General features: G+C 34.4%; 1 protein-coding gene across 1 annotated transcript in view; it reads left to right on the top strand.

Annotated features, from left to right (window-relative positions):
- LOC150093661 (testis-expressed protein 9-like) overlaps positions 1–19,888 on the top strand; it is a 116,729-nt gene that overhangs the window by 14,365 nt on the left and 82,476 nt on the right. Inside the window, exons 3-4 of the mRNA XM_090412711.1 lie at positions 2,312–2,391; positions 2,503–2,542. Of these exons, the coding sequence (XP_090268837.1) occupies positions 2,312–2,391; positions 2,503–2,542 (120 nt within the window). The remainder of the gene's footprint in view (positions 1–2,311; positions 2,392–2,502; positions 2,543–19,888) is intronic.

The raw sequence follows: 19,888 nt of genomic DNA, 5'->3' as shown, positions 1-19,888 counted from the left end.
AGAAGCATGTGGTGAGGTTGTGTGCAAGGATAGAAAAATCAGAACTCCATGGTGCACATAGGAAGTTAAAGAGGCAGTGAAGGAAAAGAAGAAAGCATATCAAAGGTTCCTGGAAAATAAGTCAGCTTGTGCTCTTAGAGAATACAGAGACAAATGCAAGAATGCTAAACACTGTGTAAAACTAGCTAAACAAAAGTCATGGGAGGACTTTGGCAAGAACATAGAAATAAATATCAAGAAGGTGGTAAGATATTCAGGAGATTGTTGAAGAAGCTTAGAAATGGAGGAAAGAGTGCTGTAAAAGGAGTTAGAGATGATAAAGGTGACATGAAAACGGGAGAAAAAGATATCCTTGAAGTGTGGAGTAATTACTTTGAAAAATTGCTAAATGAAACAAGCAGTGATAGCTCAGTGGTAAAAAAAAACACTCAACAGGCATACAATCTGGAATAGATATCCATACATGAAGTAGAAAAAGCCATCAAAGGTTTGAAATGTGGAAAGGCAGCAGGAGTAAATGATATTCGACCAGAAATGCTGAAGTATGGTGGTATAAAAGTCTTACAGTGGCTGCACTGCATAGTTCAGAAGGCCTGGACAGAGGGGCAAATTCCTGATGATTGGAGTAGAGCTCTAATCGTACCCATATATAAAAAGGGAAATAAAACTGAATGTGAGAATTACTTAGGTATTTCCCTGCTGAGTGTTCCTGGCAAGATTTATGCCAGTATACTTGAGAAACAGTTGAGAAGAATTGTGGAAGAAAAGCATGGTGAAGAACAAGCTGAATTCATGCCAAATAGAGGCTGTCAGGATCAGATCTTCACTTTACGACAAATAGTTGAGAAAGCATGGGAATATAACAAAGATCTGTATTTATGTTTTGTTGATCTGGAGAAGGCATATGACAAAGTGGCAAGAGAGAAGCTATTCAATACGCTACAGTTATATGGTGTCAATGGGGCCTTATATCAAGCAATACTTGGTCTCTGAGTTGCAAATCAGCAGTTAGAATTGAAGGAAGTACAGGAAGATGGTTTAATGTTAAATCTGGCATGAGACAAGGATGTACATTATCCCCTCTGTTATTCATTATATATATGGATCACATTATGAAGTGAAGTTGTATTAAACATGATATCTGAATTGTAGATGTTAATGTCAGCTCTTTGCTTTATGCAGACGATGTTATACTTCTAAATAAATCCACTATAAGTTTGCAAGATCCTGACTGAATTGAATAACTGTTGTAATAGATATGGTATTGAAGGTCAACAATAAAAAGACAGTGACAATGAAAATAGGCAGAATCGTTGAAAATGCCAACTGTGTTGAGAACGGAGAACTTGTGGAACAAGTAAAACATTTCAGCTACTTAGGCACGATTTTTAGTGAAGATGGTAAATTAAATATGGAAATAGACAACAGTATCAACAAAGCTGGTATTGTAGGCAGTCAATTGAATAAATTCATATGGAATAAGAGAGAAATTAGTTGGAACACTAAATTAGCTGTATACAAGACAGTGTTCAAACCAGTTTTAACTTATGGATCTGAGAGCTGGATCAGAAGTAAAACACTTGACCAGACTAGAGACTGCAGATATGAGAGTCCTGAGAAAGATTAGAGGGATGAACAGATGGCATCAGTGGCAATATCATATTAAAAAAACGAGGATGTTAGGAAAGAACTTGACATTGTCAGCATCCCGGAATGCGTTAGCTAAGCTAATCTCAGGTGACGTGGTCACTTAAACAGAATGCACGAGGAAAGATTAGCAAAACAAGTGTTCTCTGCCAGGTTGGCAGGAAAACGATCCAGAGGAAGACCAAGATATAGGTGGATTGGTATGATAAAAAGTGCTTTAGATGATAGAAGCATGAGATCTAATAATGTTGGAGTCTTGACAAGTAACAGACTGATTTGGATGAAAATTGTAGATAGGAAGTTAGTAATGATGTAAATTTTTCATGTAGTACTATCATATCCTGTACACCCCTTGAGGGTACATGTCAGGAATTTGATGATATAATAATAGTTAAATATATTAATGAATATATATTAACACCCAAATATATTGTGTGTGTGTGTGTGTGTGTGTGTGTGTGTGTGTGTGTGTGTGTGTGTGTGTGTGTGTGTGTGTGTGTGTGTGTGTGTGTAATTTTAAACATCACACTTGAATGCATGATCCTTATTTTTTAGTTTAACTTTGCCTGCTTTGCACTGCACTTTAATTACACCTGTTTGAAATATAATTTAGAAAAGAGAAAAGTGTTGCATCAGGATACACTGTTGGTTCCATTGTTGATAGGGTAATGGGGAACTAAATGAGATAAATGATGTATTGCTAAAGAGATCTCAAGAACATGCAAGCACTGCTGGATTGAAAAGGTAAATATTTTGTATTGCCTATTTATTTATTCTAGTGATGTTCTTGATATTTCTATATATATATATATATATATTTTTTTTTTTTGATCTTGTTTATTTTGTTATATGTAGGGTTAGTCCAGGGATGCTAGACTACAAAGAACCAAGGAAGGTGAGGAAGAACTTTAAAATAAAATTTCATGCTGTATAGCTATCAGACTATAGTAAAATTGCTAGTTAAGTGTCAAAAAGAAATTATCATTAAAATAATATAAATATCCTGTTTCAGCTCAGTTAATTTAAGTTAAAAAAATTAATTTTTTTTTTCAAAATGTATTTTAGACATTTTGAAAAAAAAAAGTCTTCTGTATAAAGATATAAAATTTCCTTGTTAATTTCTATGCAGTGATTTTATATTATAAACTGAGGTTATGTAATAATTAATGGTTTACAATGCAGAATATATGGTAAAGCATATTTCTGTCCTAACATTTGTAATAAGTTTCTACACTTTTTTTTTATTATTATTATTAAATCAAGAAAATCTTTTATAGGAGTTCAGTATATATTGAATTCCAAAATGATCAGAGTGGTAGTATAAATCTGAATAGAAAGAATAATATAAAATTAAGATTTACTATATACTAGATTAGAACAATTAAAGGGGAAAAAGAAATGAGTACTTGATTACTAAAAGATGATTGCATGCAATTTTAAAAAGTACAGTAATTTAAACTACAGGAAATACTCTGTTTATGTGATCTACTATATTCATAACCTCAATGTGTGACCCAAAGAATCATTTTAGCTCTTGATCACTCAGAGATAATCATTGTTGGTACTGCTCAGTGGTGCACCCAGGGGGGGGGGGACAAGGTGCCCTGGCCCTCCCAAAAAGAAAAAATAGAAAATTTTCCAAAATAGTTTTCCTAATTAAAATTCATTTTTTTTATTTATGTTGTCATGTCTTCTATTTCTATACTACTTATGAATTAGGGATCACATAAGGTGAGAGTACCCTATAGCAGTGTTTCTCAACCTATGGTCCCGGAATACAGGTGGTCCATGACGATGGGACAGGTGTTCCACAGGCAGACTTAAATTAAAATTGAATAAGTAAAAATTATTGAAATAAAATGGATACTTTAAAAAAAATAAATAAAATAGCAGCAGAATGTTCATTCCATGAACATTCTGCTTGTTGTTTATTGATTTTTATTGTTAAAGGTTTTCCTCCTTCAACCAAGGCACAATATATCTTCAGAAGTGCTAAGTAATACTTGGACCAAGTGTGTTGTGAGTTAACCCCAGTATTTATATATTTTTTGGAAATCGCGCGAAGGAAAGATAAAAGCAAGCTGACAATTGAGTTGAAATGCTAACTCTCTTCAACCGAATCCCAATAATATGTGAAACTGCCATAACAACATTCACTATATATATATATTTCTTAGTTTTAACACATTTAAGAATTTTAACACATTTTGTTGAATATTATTGCTGCTTTGTGATGAGCGAACTCACACACATCTAATTAATAACAATAGTTTTTAGTTAGATACTGTGTTTGCTGGTGCAACATATGGTTTAGCTTGAGTCTATACAGCATAGTTTCTGTATGAGGGGACATGTGATTCATTAATTAGTGTCGTTTTTCTCCCAGTTGTATCTAATTGCACTGTTTGTTGAAAAATACATTACACAGACTGCTGGTACCTTATTCACTGATATAATAAAAGTACTTGTTTTTCTTGCCTCTGCAATATAGTGGCTATTGGGGAGGGCATGTTGTTTACCGTGGGAGCAAGTTACTATCGCCCTGATCTGAATGTGTTTCAGCTTTTTTTCATTTGTGAGGTATATGCAAAACTTTTTAATTTCTTTTTTCGAAAAGTAAAATCAGGGGTACGAGTTATATTTAAGTAAGTATGGTATTTCAATTATGGATAAGTATATTGGTACCTTCTTTAAACTGAAAAATAGCTCGGATGACAGTGATAATGCAAAAAGAGTTTGTAATGACATTACAAACTCTATTTGTGTAGTTTCTGAAGAGAAAGAGGTCTGTAACGAATCCACAGAAACGCAGAATTCCCATCAGTTCCAATGTGATAATATTAATACAATGAACGAAAGGAAAGATTTGCTGACTTGCTGGGCACTCGTCCAGTAGATCATATTCAAAGGTAAATACAATTGGTTATTTTGTAGGAACATTTTTCTGTTTTGTGACTTTTCTCCCTTAACGGTTATGCCTACATTATTGTGTTATTATTCAACAATTGTTTACAGTTTTGAATGTGTATATAAAGTCAATATCAACAGTAGCCTGATTACAAACGCGTGATGAAAGGGACGGGGAGGTTTGGAGCTTCCCCAGATAGTATTCAAAAGGTAAATACAATTGGTTGTTTTGTATAGGGCCCCAAAACTTATTAGTTTAGAATTTAACCACTGGGAAAGGGTTTGTGTCCACCTCAAAACTCTGAAACAGAAATTGGAAACAGATTTTCCGAATAACTTTTAAAGAAATTTCTGTGGGTTCGCAATCCATTTCAAGCTTGCAGTCACGAGAACGACCTTTCATTATCAAAAAAAAGAACAGCTAATTGAGCTTTCAGGTGACAGACAGTGGGCTTAAAATGCAATTCTGTGATCATGGTTTGGCTCAATTCTGGATCTCGCTTTCAGTGAGAAGTGAATTTCCCGAATTATCTGAAGAAGCATCGAAAATCGTCATGCAGTATTCTACAACCTATCTTTCCGAGAAAGGATTTTCATCGCTTCAGATAAAAACAAAATACAGAATTCGTCTTAGTGTGTGTGTCGATCTTTGTTGACCAATATTAAGCCAAATATCCAGCAACTCTGCAAGGCCGAGAAGCTCATCCATCTCATTAAAAGTAAATAGTAACATAATTATATCATATTATTTATTTGTTTAATAAAACTGAATGCCAAATTTAAGTTGTGGTATAAGAAATTTGAAAAACTGTTTGCAATAGCTCCATGCAAAAATGCCGTTGATGCAGTTTCAGAGTGTGACAAAATGATATATCCTAACATCTATAACTTATTAAAAATATTTGCAATGTTTCTGGTAACAACATGCGTCAGTGAAAGGTCATTTTCCAATTTGCGCCTTTTAAAAACCGATTTAAGATCTACCATGACACAATCACAATTGAACGGACTGGCTTTGCTGTATATACACTGGGAGATTGATGTAACCACGACTGAAATAATTCAAAGAGCTTTGTGAAAAGAAAAATGGATTTTATTCTTTAAATAAATTTTTATAATCACTTAATGAATTTTATTTAATGAATGAAATTTAATGAATTTTAGTTGAACAGATAAAAATATTTTTAATGCAAATTCATTGTATTAAAAATATTTTTATCCGTTCAACCCCCCCCCCCCCCCTTAAGATTAATCCTGGGTGTGCCACTGGTTCTACTTTTTATCAGGTGAACCCTACCACTGAGCAGAACTGCTTTTCTCTCAGGAGAAAGCATCCATTCATTACAAGCTATACGATAGGCAAGCACTTAATGGAGTGCAGTGATCAAGACCACTTCAGTGGATCCCACAACCATTGAAAAACAATGGAAGCTAGATCCAAGAAGATACAAAGGTCAAATTAATACAGAAGCCATATATTTTTCATATACAAGTAGTAAAAAGGTGTATTTCACCTTATTAAATTACTCTGGATCAGATATTGAAGTGTTTTTTTTTTTTTTTTTTTTTTTTCCCCCACTTGGTTATAAAGTAAATTATACTTAAGGAAATTATATTCTTGCTTGCACTTGTCTTCACAACTAGGCTTCTTGTACACAGAGGCTGTTGACTTTATATCAGTTGCATACTTCCTTTCAGACATATATATATTGCTATGCATTAAGGGAAGAGTCACTACTCATGCCAGTTTCGACCTTTATTGAGGTCTCCTTAATGAAATTTCTACCCGAGAAGATATTATGTGTAATATAATTAACAGACCAAAAAAAAAGTTGATTGTTAAACATCATTTATAGATTTTTCTTAAATAAGTGTTAATTCACTTTTATTAACAAAGTGAATTCATTAAATTCACTTGGATAATAAAAAAATTTATTAATTTATTAAAAATATTATTCATAATATTAGAATATTAAAATTTAATATTCATAATATTAAAAATTTATTCAATGCAGTATTATAATTATAATTTAGCACTAATGACCAGAAATTTTGCAAGCAATGTTTAAATTATTGTGTCACTGCACAGTATTAATTTATATTAATAATGTATTAAAATCCACTAATAATAGTAATTCACAAATTCAGTGTGCACAATTCTAGACTTCATATTCATAAACCTCATATGAAATACTGTACTAACAAATTGACATCACAGTAAATGACACATGAATGGCAAGTTTAATGTCAGTTCATCATGAGACTAATGATAAAGAAGTTGAACTAAAGTAAAGATGCCAAAAAATTGTATTATTATTATTATTATTTCGGGCAACTCCAAGGAGTCGACATACTCATCGAGGGAGGCCCTAACATCATGTCAAGAACAACTATTCGACATTCACACAGTATCTATCATACCTCGCTTTGAACTCATTTACAGTCATTGCACCCACAACAGACTCTGGCAGCCTATTCCACTCGTTCACCACTCTCCAAGTAAAAAAACCTAGCTATAACTCCCCTGCTAACCACATTCTTGTCCAGCTTCCATGTATGGCCCCTAGTCCTCCCACCACCAGTCCTATTCTCAAAAATATCTTCTGGATTAATTTTATAGAAACCCTTCAGTAATTTGAATGTCTCAATCGTGTCACTCCATTTCTGCCTATCAACCAATTTTTGCAACCCACAAATCTTCAACCTGTTCTCATAAGTTCTCACACAGTATCTATCATACCTCGCCTTGAACTCATTTACAGTCATTGCACCCACAACAGACTCTGGCAGCCTATTCCACTCATTCACCACTCTCCAAGTAAAAAAGCTTAGCTCTAACACCCCTGCTAACCACATTCTTGTCCAGCTTCCATGTATGGCCCCTAGTCCTCCCACCACCAGTTCTATTCTCAAAAATATCTTCTGGATTAATTTTATAGAAACCCTTCAGTAATTTGAATGTCTCAATCGTGTCACTCCATTTCTGCCTATCAACCAATTTTTGCAACCCACAAATCTTCAACCTGTTCTCATAAGGTTCGTTCCATAGACCTGCTATCACTTGGTCACTCGTCTCTGGATCCTCTCCACCTCCTCCTCCCCATCAAGAAGAAACACTGGCACCCATATCTGGGCATGGTAGTCTAGATCGGGTCTTATCAAGGCTCGATACAGAGGAACAAGAACTTGTTTGTCTCTGCTTGTTAAAGTATTTTTCAGCAACCAAGTGATTTGATGAGCTGATTTAGCCACTTTTGCGATGTGCCCCCCTAAACTTCAACTCCCTATTCACCGACACTCCCAAATCCCTGGCCTCATCAATCTCCTGGAGTACGGTTCCACCAATGTGATATACTGCTGATAATCTTTTCACCCCAAAATGCATAACCTTACACTTTGCCACATTAAATTGTCATCCATTTTTCTTAGCCCAGTCCTCCAAACAATCCAAATCATCTTGCAAAATTTTGACATCCTGTGCACTCACTATTGCTCTACCCAACTTTGCATCATCAGTAAACAAGTGAACACTTCCTCTCAGATCCTTTCCTATATCGTTAATGAATAAATTGAAAAGTAGTGATTCAAGAACAGAACCCTGCGGCACACCACTAGTCACAAGCCGTCTTTTGGGCTCTATTCCTGAATAAACCACTCTCTGATATCTCTCCATCAGCCACCCTTCTATCCATTTCACCAACCCTATATTCATCTTCATATGCTGCAGTTTACTGATTAGAGTTCCATGTGGTATCCTGTCAAAGGCCTTAGCAAGGTGTGCAGTAGAATCACTATAAACCATTACCCTTATCCAGATCAGCCGTCACTCTGTTATAAAATATGAGCAAGTTACTGAGGCATGATCTACCCTTCACAAAACCATGTTGTCCCCCATACAGTATCCCATTTTCATCTATCCATTCCTGTATTCTTCTCTTGACTAATTTCTCCAAGACCTTGACAACAATTCCTGATATGCTAATCGGTCGGTAATTTACAACAGCCGTCTTGGAACCTCCTTTATGCAGTGGAACTATTTTCCCCTCTTTCCAACCCCTCAGGACTAACCCGAGACTCAAATTAAACAAACAGTCGAAGGTACTGACAATTTTTTAGCCACTTCACGTACGACACGAGCTGGTATACCATCCTAACTGCCTCCCATGCACTATCAACATCTAGCCTTTGCAGTTTTACATGCCATGGCACTGAACCAATCAAACTCCTAAACTTGCCATACTTACCAGCCAGATAATTCCACATGTACCCTATCTTAATTGTAAATTACACACCTTTAGCCACCTCCCAAGTCACGACCCTATGATCACTCTCACCAATTGGTGGCAACATGGTCATATTCATTACAGCCAAATTCTCAGATGCAATTACTAGGTCAAGCACTCTCTAACCGCTAGTATTTTCCATTACATGCTGTCGCAGATAGTTATCCTTTAATAACCGCATAAAATCCAATTCCTTCCTCCCATGTGTCCTCTCCTCCTTTCAATCAATGTTACCATAGTTGAAATCACCCATAATAATTACCCTCCTTCCACCCATTTCTTCTATTTGCTGCATATTTTCTCCACCATCTATTCCATTACCTGGTCTACATATTGTTTAATCCTTCATCCAAGTATAAGCAAACAAATTTTGCATGTGAAGTATCTTCACGACTAGGCTACTTGTATGGAGATGTTAATGACTTAACATTAATTAACTTAGTATTCCATAATACAAAGCAGACACCAGAAAGGATGTGTGCTTTGTATTATGGAATTAGGGGTTGCTTTCAGTTGTGCTTATTATATTTCATCTTTTGCATAAGTAAAGAGTCATCTCCAAAAACTAGGCAATCCCTGAGATCATTCGAACCTCAGTGAGTGACACAAAGATTCCTTTTAACTCATTAACTCTCGATCACTCCTAGATAATCAGTGACAGGCCAACCCTACCACCAAGCAGAACTGCTCATCTCCCAGAGAAAAACATCCACTGAAGGGCTTGATAAAAGCCACATCAGTAGAAGCTATACCATAGGCAAACATGCAATAAATACAGTGCAGTGATCAAGACTACTTCAGAATCTACTTCAATTTAAAAAAAAAAAAAAAAAAAAAACTGTTTAGTGTCAAGCCTGCTGATTTGTAATTATTCATTATCATTATTACTATTTTCTACCTTACAGGTAATGCTTTGAGAGTTTCAGTGATTTCTAACTTGTTAGTTATTTTAAACATGCATTTTTTTTTTCCACAATGGATTGTTGGTTTGTTCTTTACAATACTGAAGATGGAAAATTGAGAAGACATTTCTTTTATTCTTGTAAACTGAGTATATTTCTAAATAACATTTTCTTGTCTACAATCCCAAGATATCAGATATTAGGGTAATCCAACACAATATTTCATAACCAGTTTGCTCTTAACTTTTTTCTGAATAGTTTTTTTTTATCAGGTCTGACTTTTTTTATCATGTCATATTTCTGTCTTCTTTAAGGACTTTGAATTGTATCAACCCATCTATATATTGGGTCTTCTTTTAAGAAGACCCACATATAGGTATGGTAATGCAATTTTTTCCTATTAATGCCATTTTTGCTTCAAAACATTTTGTTAATCTTTTATCTGATCTGTTTAAGTAATCTCTGTCACCAAGTCTTCATTATTAATAGTAATTAATACTGTCATGTTTGTCACTAACTCGATGCTTCAGTTAATTTTTCTTTTGTTTTCAAAAAGATAACATTCTGGAAATAGATACTTTCTGTTGTCTATTTCCATATTTAATTTGCCATCTTTACTAAATATTTGCTTAATAACAAATGCTTACAGATTCACTAGTAAAAATGCAGTTGTTTTCTTGCCTGTTTTTGATTTCTTTCTTCTTTTTATCATTGCTGATTTTCACACCAGATTTATTACCAGAATTATTTAATTTGTTTAGAGACTCTTGATGACTTCTTACAGATTTTTTTAAGAGAATAACATCCTTTATATAAATTTAATGTGATCTATATGTATTGTAAGTACATGGAGTGTATAGCCGTACCTGGTTAAAACTTTCCTGTACATTTTCCTTCAGTTCTAACTAGATTTTTAACTTAAGTATATTCTAAGTATCATTGTTCATGATTGGTTCTATACCATATATATGTAGTATTTTTAGTAATTTTCCCATAATATGTTAAATAAGGCTCTCATGTGATTAACAAAACTTAAATAGCAAGCCTTATTTGTTACTCTTTCTTATAAAGTAAAAATTTAGTCTTGGCAATCCCTTATCTGTTGATCTTTTGTTTTTCACAACTTTTTCAGCTTTTCTCAAGTATGCTTACATAAATAACAAATTTTTGTGATGATAGAAAAGAGAGTGAAGTGCTGTTTATGATAGAAATGGAGTTATGCTCATGCAAGGGAGAAATAGTATTAGTGGTTTTGAGGCAGTATCATTTAAGATAAAAGTGAATAGAGTGAAACATTTAGTCAGATATTGCTATAGACCTGGTAATCTGGAGGTTAGTGACCATGAAATGTATATGCAAATTAGCCAAGCAAATAGGAAAAGGGCAATCATTTTGGATGATTTTAATTATGGCAATATAAATTGTGATGATGGTAGCAACTGGAAGTAAAGAAAATAAATCTCGATCTTCTCAGGGACAACTACCTCTGGCAGTATGCAACAAAGGACATTCAAGGATCTTGGATTTCATCAGCTCATAAGAGGATGTCATTACAAATGAGGTACCAAATCTTCTTTCGATTGGTGACAGTGATCATGAAGTGATTGCCAGCCATATGAGGACTTCTGTGAGGAAAGAGATATGTGGAACTACAAGGCTGGTGATTATGGAAAGCTCAGGAAGCAGCTTGCAGCTGCAGCATGGAATGAGGAGTTAGTGTGGAAAGGCAATTAGTGCTGTGTGGGTACTATTCAAGAACTATCTAGCTGAAGTAATATCTAAATGTATTCCGTATAAGTTAGATGTGAGATGGATGAATGAAGAGATTAAACATAGAAGAAGGCATTATAGAGGCAACATGAGATATCAGGTATTAATCACTTCCACGAACAGTACAGAGAAAAGCCAAGGAGGGTAACTGATTTGGAAAGCATAGCAGAAATGCAATATATGAACAGCAGTTAGTGAATAAAACAACAAAAAAAAATAAACTCGGGCGTTTTTTTTTTTTCTATGGGAGGAGTTATACGGAGGCAGTAAAGGAGATGAGAGATCTCGGGTTGATGATTGATAGAAACCTGAAATTTAGGGGACATATTACAAAGGTGGTGAAGGTAACACAGAGGATTGCTGCAATAATGAGAAGGACGCTGACTTGCAGAGATAAAACAGTTATCATTCTGTTATATAAGACCCTAATCAGACCACACTTGGACTATTGTTCTCAGATTTGGTCCCCAGGATTTGAAGGGGATAAATTAACTGTGGAAAGGGTACAAAGGCAGATAAGAAAGATGGTTTCAGGACTGTACAATGATAGTTATGAGGATCGGCTGAGGGAATGTGGACTGCAGAGTTTGGTGGATAGAAGGAGGAGAGGTGATATGATTGAGACTTTTAAACTGTTGAGAGGTGGTTACAGGGTTAACACTGGGGAGTTCTTTCGCTTGGTTGAACAGCGTGAAGGAGTGATGACAAGAGACCATCCCTGGAAGTTACGAAAGGAAACTGTGAGCAAGAGGGTGTTGAGTGGTTTCTTAGCATGGAGGGTGGTTGAACCATGGAATGCATTGCCTGATAGAATGGTGAGAGCGAGAACGGTCAATGAGTTTAAGGAGTGGTATGATAGACTTTGTGTTTCATAGGCGGGACCTCCCCTCGATGAGTCTTGATAGACTTTGTGTTTCTTAGGAAGGACCTCCTACGATGAGTCTTTTGACTCCATGGAGGCCTGAAATAATAATAATGTAGCCAACATAAAAAAGAATGATTGTGGAACAGTGACACCAAATGGAGCTCTCCTGGTGTCTACTAAGTTCTTTGTGACCCAAACTGGATGGTCGGTAGTAAAGAGAATACAAAAACACCAATCTTATATTAGCAACAATAAATCTGAAAAATCTGGCTTGGTACTGCATGGACTAGATACAGATTATAACATCTTACGGTCTGAAACATGCTTACTTCATCAGTGTAAGTATAAATTTGAATACTTGTTTAAAGAAAGCTCTGAGGCCTTCACCATCCAAACTTAAATTGGAAAGACTGCCTCTATTATGGGAAAGTCTTATTTTAATCACACACCAATATTGTTTTAAAAATAGCTAATGAATAGTTAATATTACAATATTCCCTCCGTTATACCATTGCATTGTTTTATGTTTAACATTACTTGGCTCTTACGTTTTCAAATCAATCCATTGTTTGTGTTTCACTTTCTAATTAACTGTTGTCACCACTGATGATGGCCTGCATGCTGAAATATATGGCCTTAAATATTATTACTTATTCCTTGTTTTGTCGTGTTAATTTAAAGAAACTTCTCATGGCACAAATATCTCTTAAACCTTTTGCATTTTTTTCTTAAGAATCTCTTTCATACTTCATAATAAATGCATATCCATTTCACTCCTACCATATCTGTTCTTTGATTATATTATTTTTTTGCCCATATGAATCTATGAACATTTTTATTTTGGAATGTGGTTTAGTAATGGCAAAAATCCTACAGGTGTTTGTTATTAGCACTACATCCTTTTTCCAAATTTTTACAAAGCTTCTAATTTTTGGATTAGAATTCATTTCCTGTTCTGCTATTTAGGTTTGCAAGCAACAAGAGCTGGCTTTTCCTTTTTTTTCTGTATATCAACTCTACTGGAACCATCTATACAATCATAACCACAGATAAATCTTGTTATTGAATTTCCTATTTCAAATTTTCCACATCACTACTGAAATTAATTCCCATTCAGGACTCCCATAAACCCTTCATATTTAATATTAATACTATGGCTTTCTTCTTCCTCTCTTTGGTGATTTTGCCTGAATAGTACCTAAATATATCATTTTATACTGATTATTTAGAAGCTTTGATTTATTTTTCTTAATCTCATTGATGCCAATTATGTCAATTTTCTGCTGGGTTTTCTCCTGATACTTTAATTCTGTTTAGTATTTTATTTTACTTTTCCAGTATTAGTTAATTTTTGATATTTGTGTTGTTTACTTGATGAAAACTCTAAATGAGATAGCCAAAGATTATGGTATGATAATATCAACAGAAAAAAATCAAAAACTATGGCCTTTAAAGGATAGATCCAGCAAGAACTAAAATAGTAATAGATAACAAGATCTTAGAACAGGTGAATTCATTTAACTACACGGGATGTATGATCACATATGAAAAAGATATAAACGTAAAAATTGCAAAATATTTAAAAATAACAGGTGTAATTAACTCTATATTTAAACCAAACCTAGTTCAAAAACAAACCAGACTAAAAGTATACAATACATTAGCCCTACCAGTCTTAATGTATGGAAGCGAAATCTGGACAATAAAACAAAAAGACAAAGGCCATGCTAGGCCTAAATCCTTGATATGCATGATGATGATGACTTGATGAAAACTGCTGGTGCTCTTTATAAATATAACTGGGTGATGTCCTATTCAACATATCTCCTTATGTTATACCATCACAGCATATATGTAGTTTTTGTTCACCACAGAATACAATTTAGTCCACTAAAGTCCTTAATTACCAACCTTGCTCAGCATCTAAGGAGATACTTGATAATGCGAAACTGCAGAAAAGTTAGTAATGGTTGAGTCAGAATCTACAGTTATTTTTCTATATTCCTGTTATTATTTGGATATTATCCTTAACAAATTTGTAAATGTACAACACTAATATCAAATTCAGTGAGCATGCTAAAATTACAATATAATTTTGATTTTATTATGTTTACTAAGATGATTATCATGATATGAGATACTTTCTTTTAAGGTTACACGGTGATCAGCACTCATATTGGTAAATTTAGGGACACAAAAACACGCATGTTGAACAGATTATTTTATTAATTACTAATAAAATAAAACTTGACGTTTCGACCCCTGTATCGAGGTCATCATCGGAAGAATACAAGAGTATAAGGAACTACAAACTACATGCTCATGCCCTGTATACCAGTAAACTAAATCTACGTAGTTAATAAATCCTTTTCCCTAGCCTGACCTCTAGTGATGATAAAAAAAAATAATAATAAATAATATATAAAAAAAATTAAATAAATACAACTACAATAAACTGCTAAAGTCCTCAAGTATTAATATTCTTCTGGATAGTTCTGATTGTTATAATATGATTTCTTTTAGTTGCTGTTGAATGTTACAAACACTTCACCAGGTTGTCTTCTTGTAGTGGGATTTTTCTATGGCTAGTTTAAGTTGTTATACAGGTTGTAGATGGGTCCTTCACATTCTTGAAATGGTTAGGCCATCATTTTTGTTGAGATTTGGGTTGTGTTTGAGCATTTCACATGACTTTAAATTTTCTCTCAAACCAGGTTTTGGTGCGGTGTATGGACTTGGTATTTTTCCAGTCAATACCGCACCAAAACCTGGTTTGAGAGAAAATTTAAAGAGTCATGTGAAATGCTCAAACACAACCCAAATCTCAACAAAAATGATGGCCTAACATTTCAAGAATGTGAAGGACCCATCTACAACCTGTATAACAACTTAAACTAGCCATAGAAAAATCCCACTACAAGAAGACAACCTGGTGAAGTGTTTATAACATTTAACAGCAACTGAAAGAAATCATATTATAACAATCAGAACTATCCAGAAGAATATTAATACTTGAGGACTTTAGCAGTTTATTGTAGTTTTATTTATTTAATTTTTTTTTTATATATTATTTATTATTATTATTATTTTTTTTTTTATCACTAGAGGTCAGGCTAGGGAAAAGGATTTATTAACTACGTAGATTTAGTTTACCGGTATACAGGGCATGAGCATGTAGCTTGTATTCTTCCGATGATGACCTCGATACAGGGGTCGAAACATCAAGTTTTATTTTATTAGTAATTAATAAAATAAGCTGTTCAACAAGTGTGTTTTTTGTGTCCCTAAATTTACAATTATGAATGATATGAGATAACTGAAATCTTGAAAAGAATGTTATTTTCCCACTTTATAAGATTACATATGGACTAATGTGCTCAGATATGGTCGTGCAAGTTCTCTGAAGTTGAACAGTTCCCTCAGTAGATAACCAAGATGATATCTGGAATAATGAATTATGCATTCAAGAACAGATTGTGAGAATACAGTCCTCAGAGTTTGGGAAATAGTTGGAGGAGATATGATAGAATATACAAATTGGCATGAGAATCTTACTATATAGATACAAGAGAAATTTGCAAGGGAGAAGCATCGGGATCATCCCTGAAAGCTGAGCAAGAGTAGTTAGTCAGGATGTGAGGTCCAGGTTCTTTTTATCCTTGTAGCTGAATAGATGTTGTGAATGAATCTTCTATGAATATGTTCAAGGAAAGATATGGTAGGTATTTAAGTGGACCTAGAAGGATTCTAAATATTTGGAGGACTCTGCATAATAATTATAATTTATGGTTTTAATGCATGAATTCAGCTCTAACTAACATTAATATTCAAATGCATAGCATCTTCTTTTATATTCAATTAGATATCTAGTTTATTTGTAAACTCTGTTTTCAGTTTTATTCCTTAACTTCTGAGTATGACAAAATTAAATTCATGTGTGCAACTGATTCCTCTTATCTCCTTTTAGTGTACAAGCTACTTTGGAAATTTATATCCCTGAGGTATATGCTGTTTACCATAAACCAGTTATAATATGGTTCTAGAATGCTTAAGTTACTTATCATGAGAAATTATATTTTTGTTTAATCCTTTATCCAAGTGCAAGCAAACAGTTTGTTAATGAAGTATCCTCATGACTAGGCTACTTGTATATAGACCGTTAACTTCACATTGATTACCTCATTATCCTATATAATGCAAAGCACACTTCCTTTCAGATGTTTACATTGCTGTGCATTATGGGAAGAGCCACTACCCAGACCAGTTTCGACCTTTTTAGGCCTCAGTGAAAACAACTTTCTATGCCATATCTTATCTAATTGGAGAAAATGCCAAGCAGACTTTTTAGGTGGTTGAAAGTTGTTTTCACTGAGACCTAAAAAGGTTGAAACTGGTCTTGGTTGTGGCTCTTCCCATAATGCACAGCAACATACACATATGATAGGATATGTGTTTTGTGTTTTATTATTATTATTATCATCATCATCATCATCAAAGATGCCATGGAGTCAAAGACTCATCTAGGAGGTCCTTTTATTATATACACAGCTCATCATACCACGCTTTAAAGACACTCAAATTCTCTGCAGATACTATACTCTCAGGCAAGGCATTCTGATCATTCACAACTCTGCATGCAAAAAAACCTGCTTACACCCTCTTTATACAGTTTCCAGGAATGACTTCTAGTTCTCCCCTTATCTCCCACTGTTTTTTGTAGAACCTCTCCAACATTGATCCTATAACAACCCCTTACCAACTTGTATGTCTCTATCATATCTCCCCTCTTCCTCCTATCCACTAGACTCAGTAAATTGCATGTTCTCAATCTTTTCTGATATTCAACATTCCAGAGGTCAGAAATTACCTTAGTTAGTCACCTCTGTACCCCTTTCCAACATCTCTTCGTCCTTTTGAAAACCAGGTGACCAAATCTGGGCACCGTAGTACATGTGTGGCCTAATCAGAGCTTTATACAATGGAACAAGAATCTCCCTACTTCTACAAGTCGGTGTCCTCCGCATCATTTCCAGAAGTCTTTGTTGTGTTCACAATTTTGGCAATGTGTCTCCTAAATTTCAGATCTTTATCCACTATCAATCACCCCCAAGATCTCTTATATCCTCCACCTCTGATAATATATTGCCACCAAGCATAAATTCTGCATCCCATCTTTGTTTCTCAAATTTTAAAACCTTACATTTTGCGACATTGAACTCGCATCCCTATTCCCATGCCCAATCACTCAATTTATTCAAGTCTTCTTTGTAGGGCCACAACATTTTAGTTCTCCTCATAGTTTTTCCCAACTTTTCATCATCTGCAAACAACTGAATATCTCCATCCAAATCTTTGCCAATATCATTATTATATGGGATACTGAAGCAATCAATGTGAAGTTAACAGTCTTTATATACAAGTAGCCTAGTTGAGGATACTTCATTAACAAACTGTTTGCATGCACTTGGGTAAAGGATTAAACAAGAGCATAATTTTTTATGATAAGTAACTTAAGCATTCTAGCACCATATTATAACTGATTTATGGTAAATAGTATATACCTAAGGGATATAAATTTCCAATGCAACTGACTTTTGCCTTAAATACTACAACTCTGCTTACTGGAAGCATGACGTGACTATTACTATGTATTTCCAAAGTAGAATCTCTGGTTTCTGTCCCTTTACCCTCTGTATTTAGGCATGAAGTGTAATGGCTTTCACAATACACTTAACTAGGGAACCAGCAATTTTTACCTACAAGGGTACTACAGCAAGAAAGTGGGCCTACTGGCTGAATGCTAGATTGTACACAGGACCAAATCTGATGGTAATAAGTCAGGTGGATTCCTGACTAGCTGATGAATAATTTTGCTAAGTTTGTCAAATCTTGCCTAGAGGGACTCTGAGTATAGCAGTATTCAAGAGGACTGCCAAAGCCATGCTTATATTGCAGGCTGGGCATGCCCTATGTAAGTCATCATCTCCACAAGTATTTCATCCCATTGCATGTCCCTGCATCTTTCTACTATCAAGAGCTATAAAAAATCATCAAATTCCTGCTGTGTGTCTCATGAGGTATATAGGATATTTTGATAGTATTTACATGATTAAGTTTGCATTACTAGCTGTTTACCAACAATTTTCTTCTAAATATGTTATTTGTCATGTCTTCAGTATCATTGCATCTAACATTTTCTTTCCTAAAGCAGTACTCATTGCTTTAATCCACCTACATCTTGATCATTCTTTGGGTCTTTTCTTGACATCCTGCATTGCCAGGCTATCCTATCCATCTTTTGACGGATTTAATCATTTACAAGATTAAAATTTGTGCAGCTAATAACCCATTGTTTTTTATATGTCATTAGCACTACGATTCTTTCAGTTGAGTTCTGTCTTGGCGATGTGATTGCACTGTTTTTTGAATCTTATGAAAATTAACACAAAATTTTGTTATAGATTTATTTTTTAAGCATTATTTAAAATAAGGGGATATTAAATCCCACATTGTTTTAAAACCGAATAAGAAACTCAAAGATTTGAATCAGAGAGTTTCATGCCGAATATAGTATAATAAACTATAAAAGTATCAGCGATTACTAGCGTGAGCTAATGCAAGTAGTCGTAGTACAAACTCGGACAACTCGCAGCAATGGTGGGTAAAGTTCTGATCGCTATTCTTGGTATTTTCCATAATGTAAAAACACATTTCCTAGGAAATGTATGCTGTTATTACATTATGGTGGGAGATCACTACCCAGACCAGTTTCAGCCTTTATTGAGGCTTCATCAGTGAGTAGCTAGACCAAATTAATACCAAAGGGTATAGTGAAAAGAAATTATATACTCTGCTATACGAGTTGTCAAAAAGGTGTCCCATTAAATTACTTAAATATAAAGAGCCAATAGGCTTAAATTCGGTGATATAAACATTATTTAAATTATATTTAAGGCTCTTTATATTTAAGTAACTTAATGGGGCATCTTTTTGACAGCTCGTATAGCAGAGTATATAAGTTCTTTTCGCTATACTCTTTGGTATTAATTTGGTCTATCTACTCATTGATGAAGATAAAGGCTGAAACCGGTCTGGGTAGTGACCTCCCACCATAATGTAATAACAGCATACATTAGAAATGTAGTTTTACGTTATGGAAAATACCAAGAATAGCGATCAGAACTTTACCCACCTTTGCTGTGAGTTGCCCGAGTTTGTATTGCGTTTGTAGGACTACTTGCATTAGCTTACGCTAGTAATCGCCGATACTTTTATAGTTTATTATACTATATTCGGCATGAAACTCTCTGATTCCAATCTTTGAGTTTCTTATTCGGTTTTAAAACAATGTGGAATTTAATATCCCCTTATTTTAAATAATGTTTATATCGCTGAAATGAAGCCTATTGGCTCTTTATATTTAAGTATTTTTTAAGCATTTATAAATATGGCCTGATATAGAATTAAGTGTCTTCTGAAATCAGAGAAACAGGCCATGAATCTTCATAATCTTT

Source organism: Typopeltis vanoorti, chromosome 23 (assembly GCF_054136105.1).
Source record: "Typopeltis vanoorti isolate ZY-2024b chromosome 23, IOZ_Tvanoo_1.0, whole genome shotgun sequence".
In the NCBI taxonomy this organism is placed as follows: Eukaryota; Metazoa; Arthropoda; class Arachnida; order Uropygi; family Thelyphonidae; genus Typopeltis; species Typopeltis vanoorti.
The sequence above is the reverse complement of the archived record's forward strand: the minus strand, read 5'-3'. Positions and strand labels throughout refer to the sequence as shown.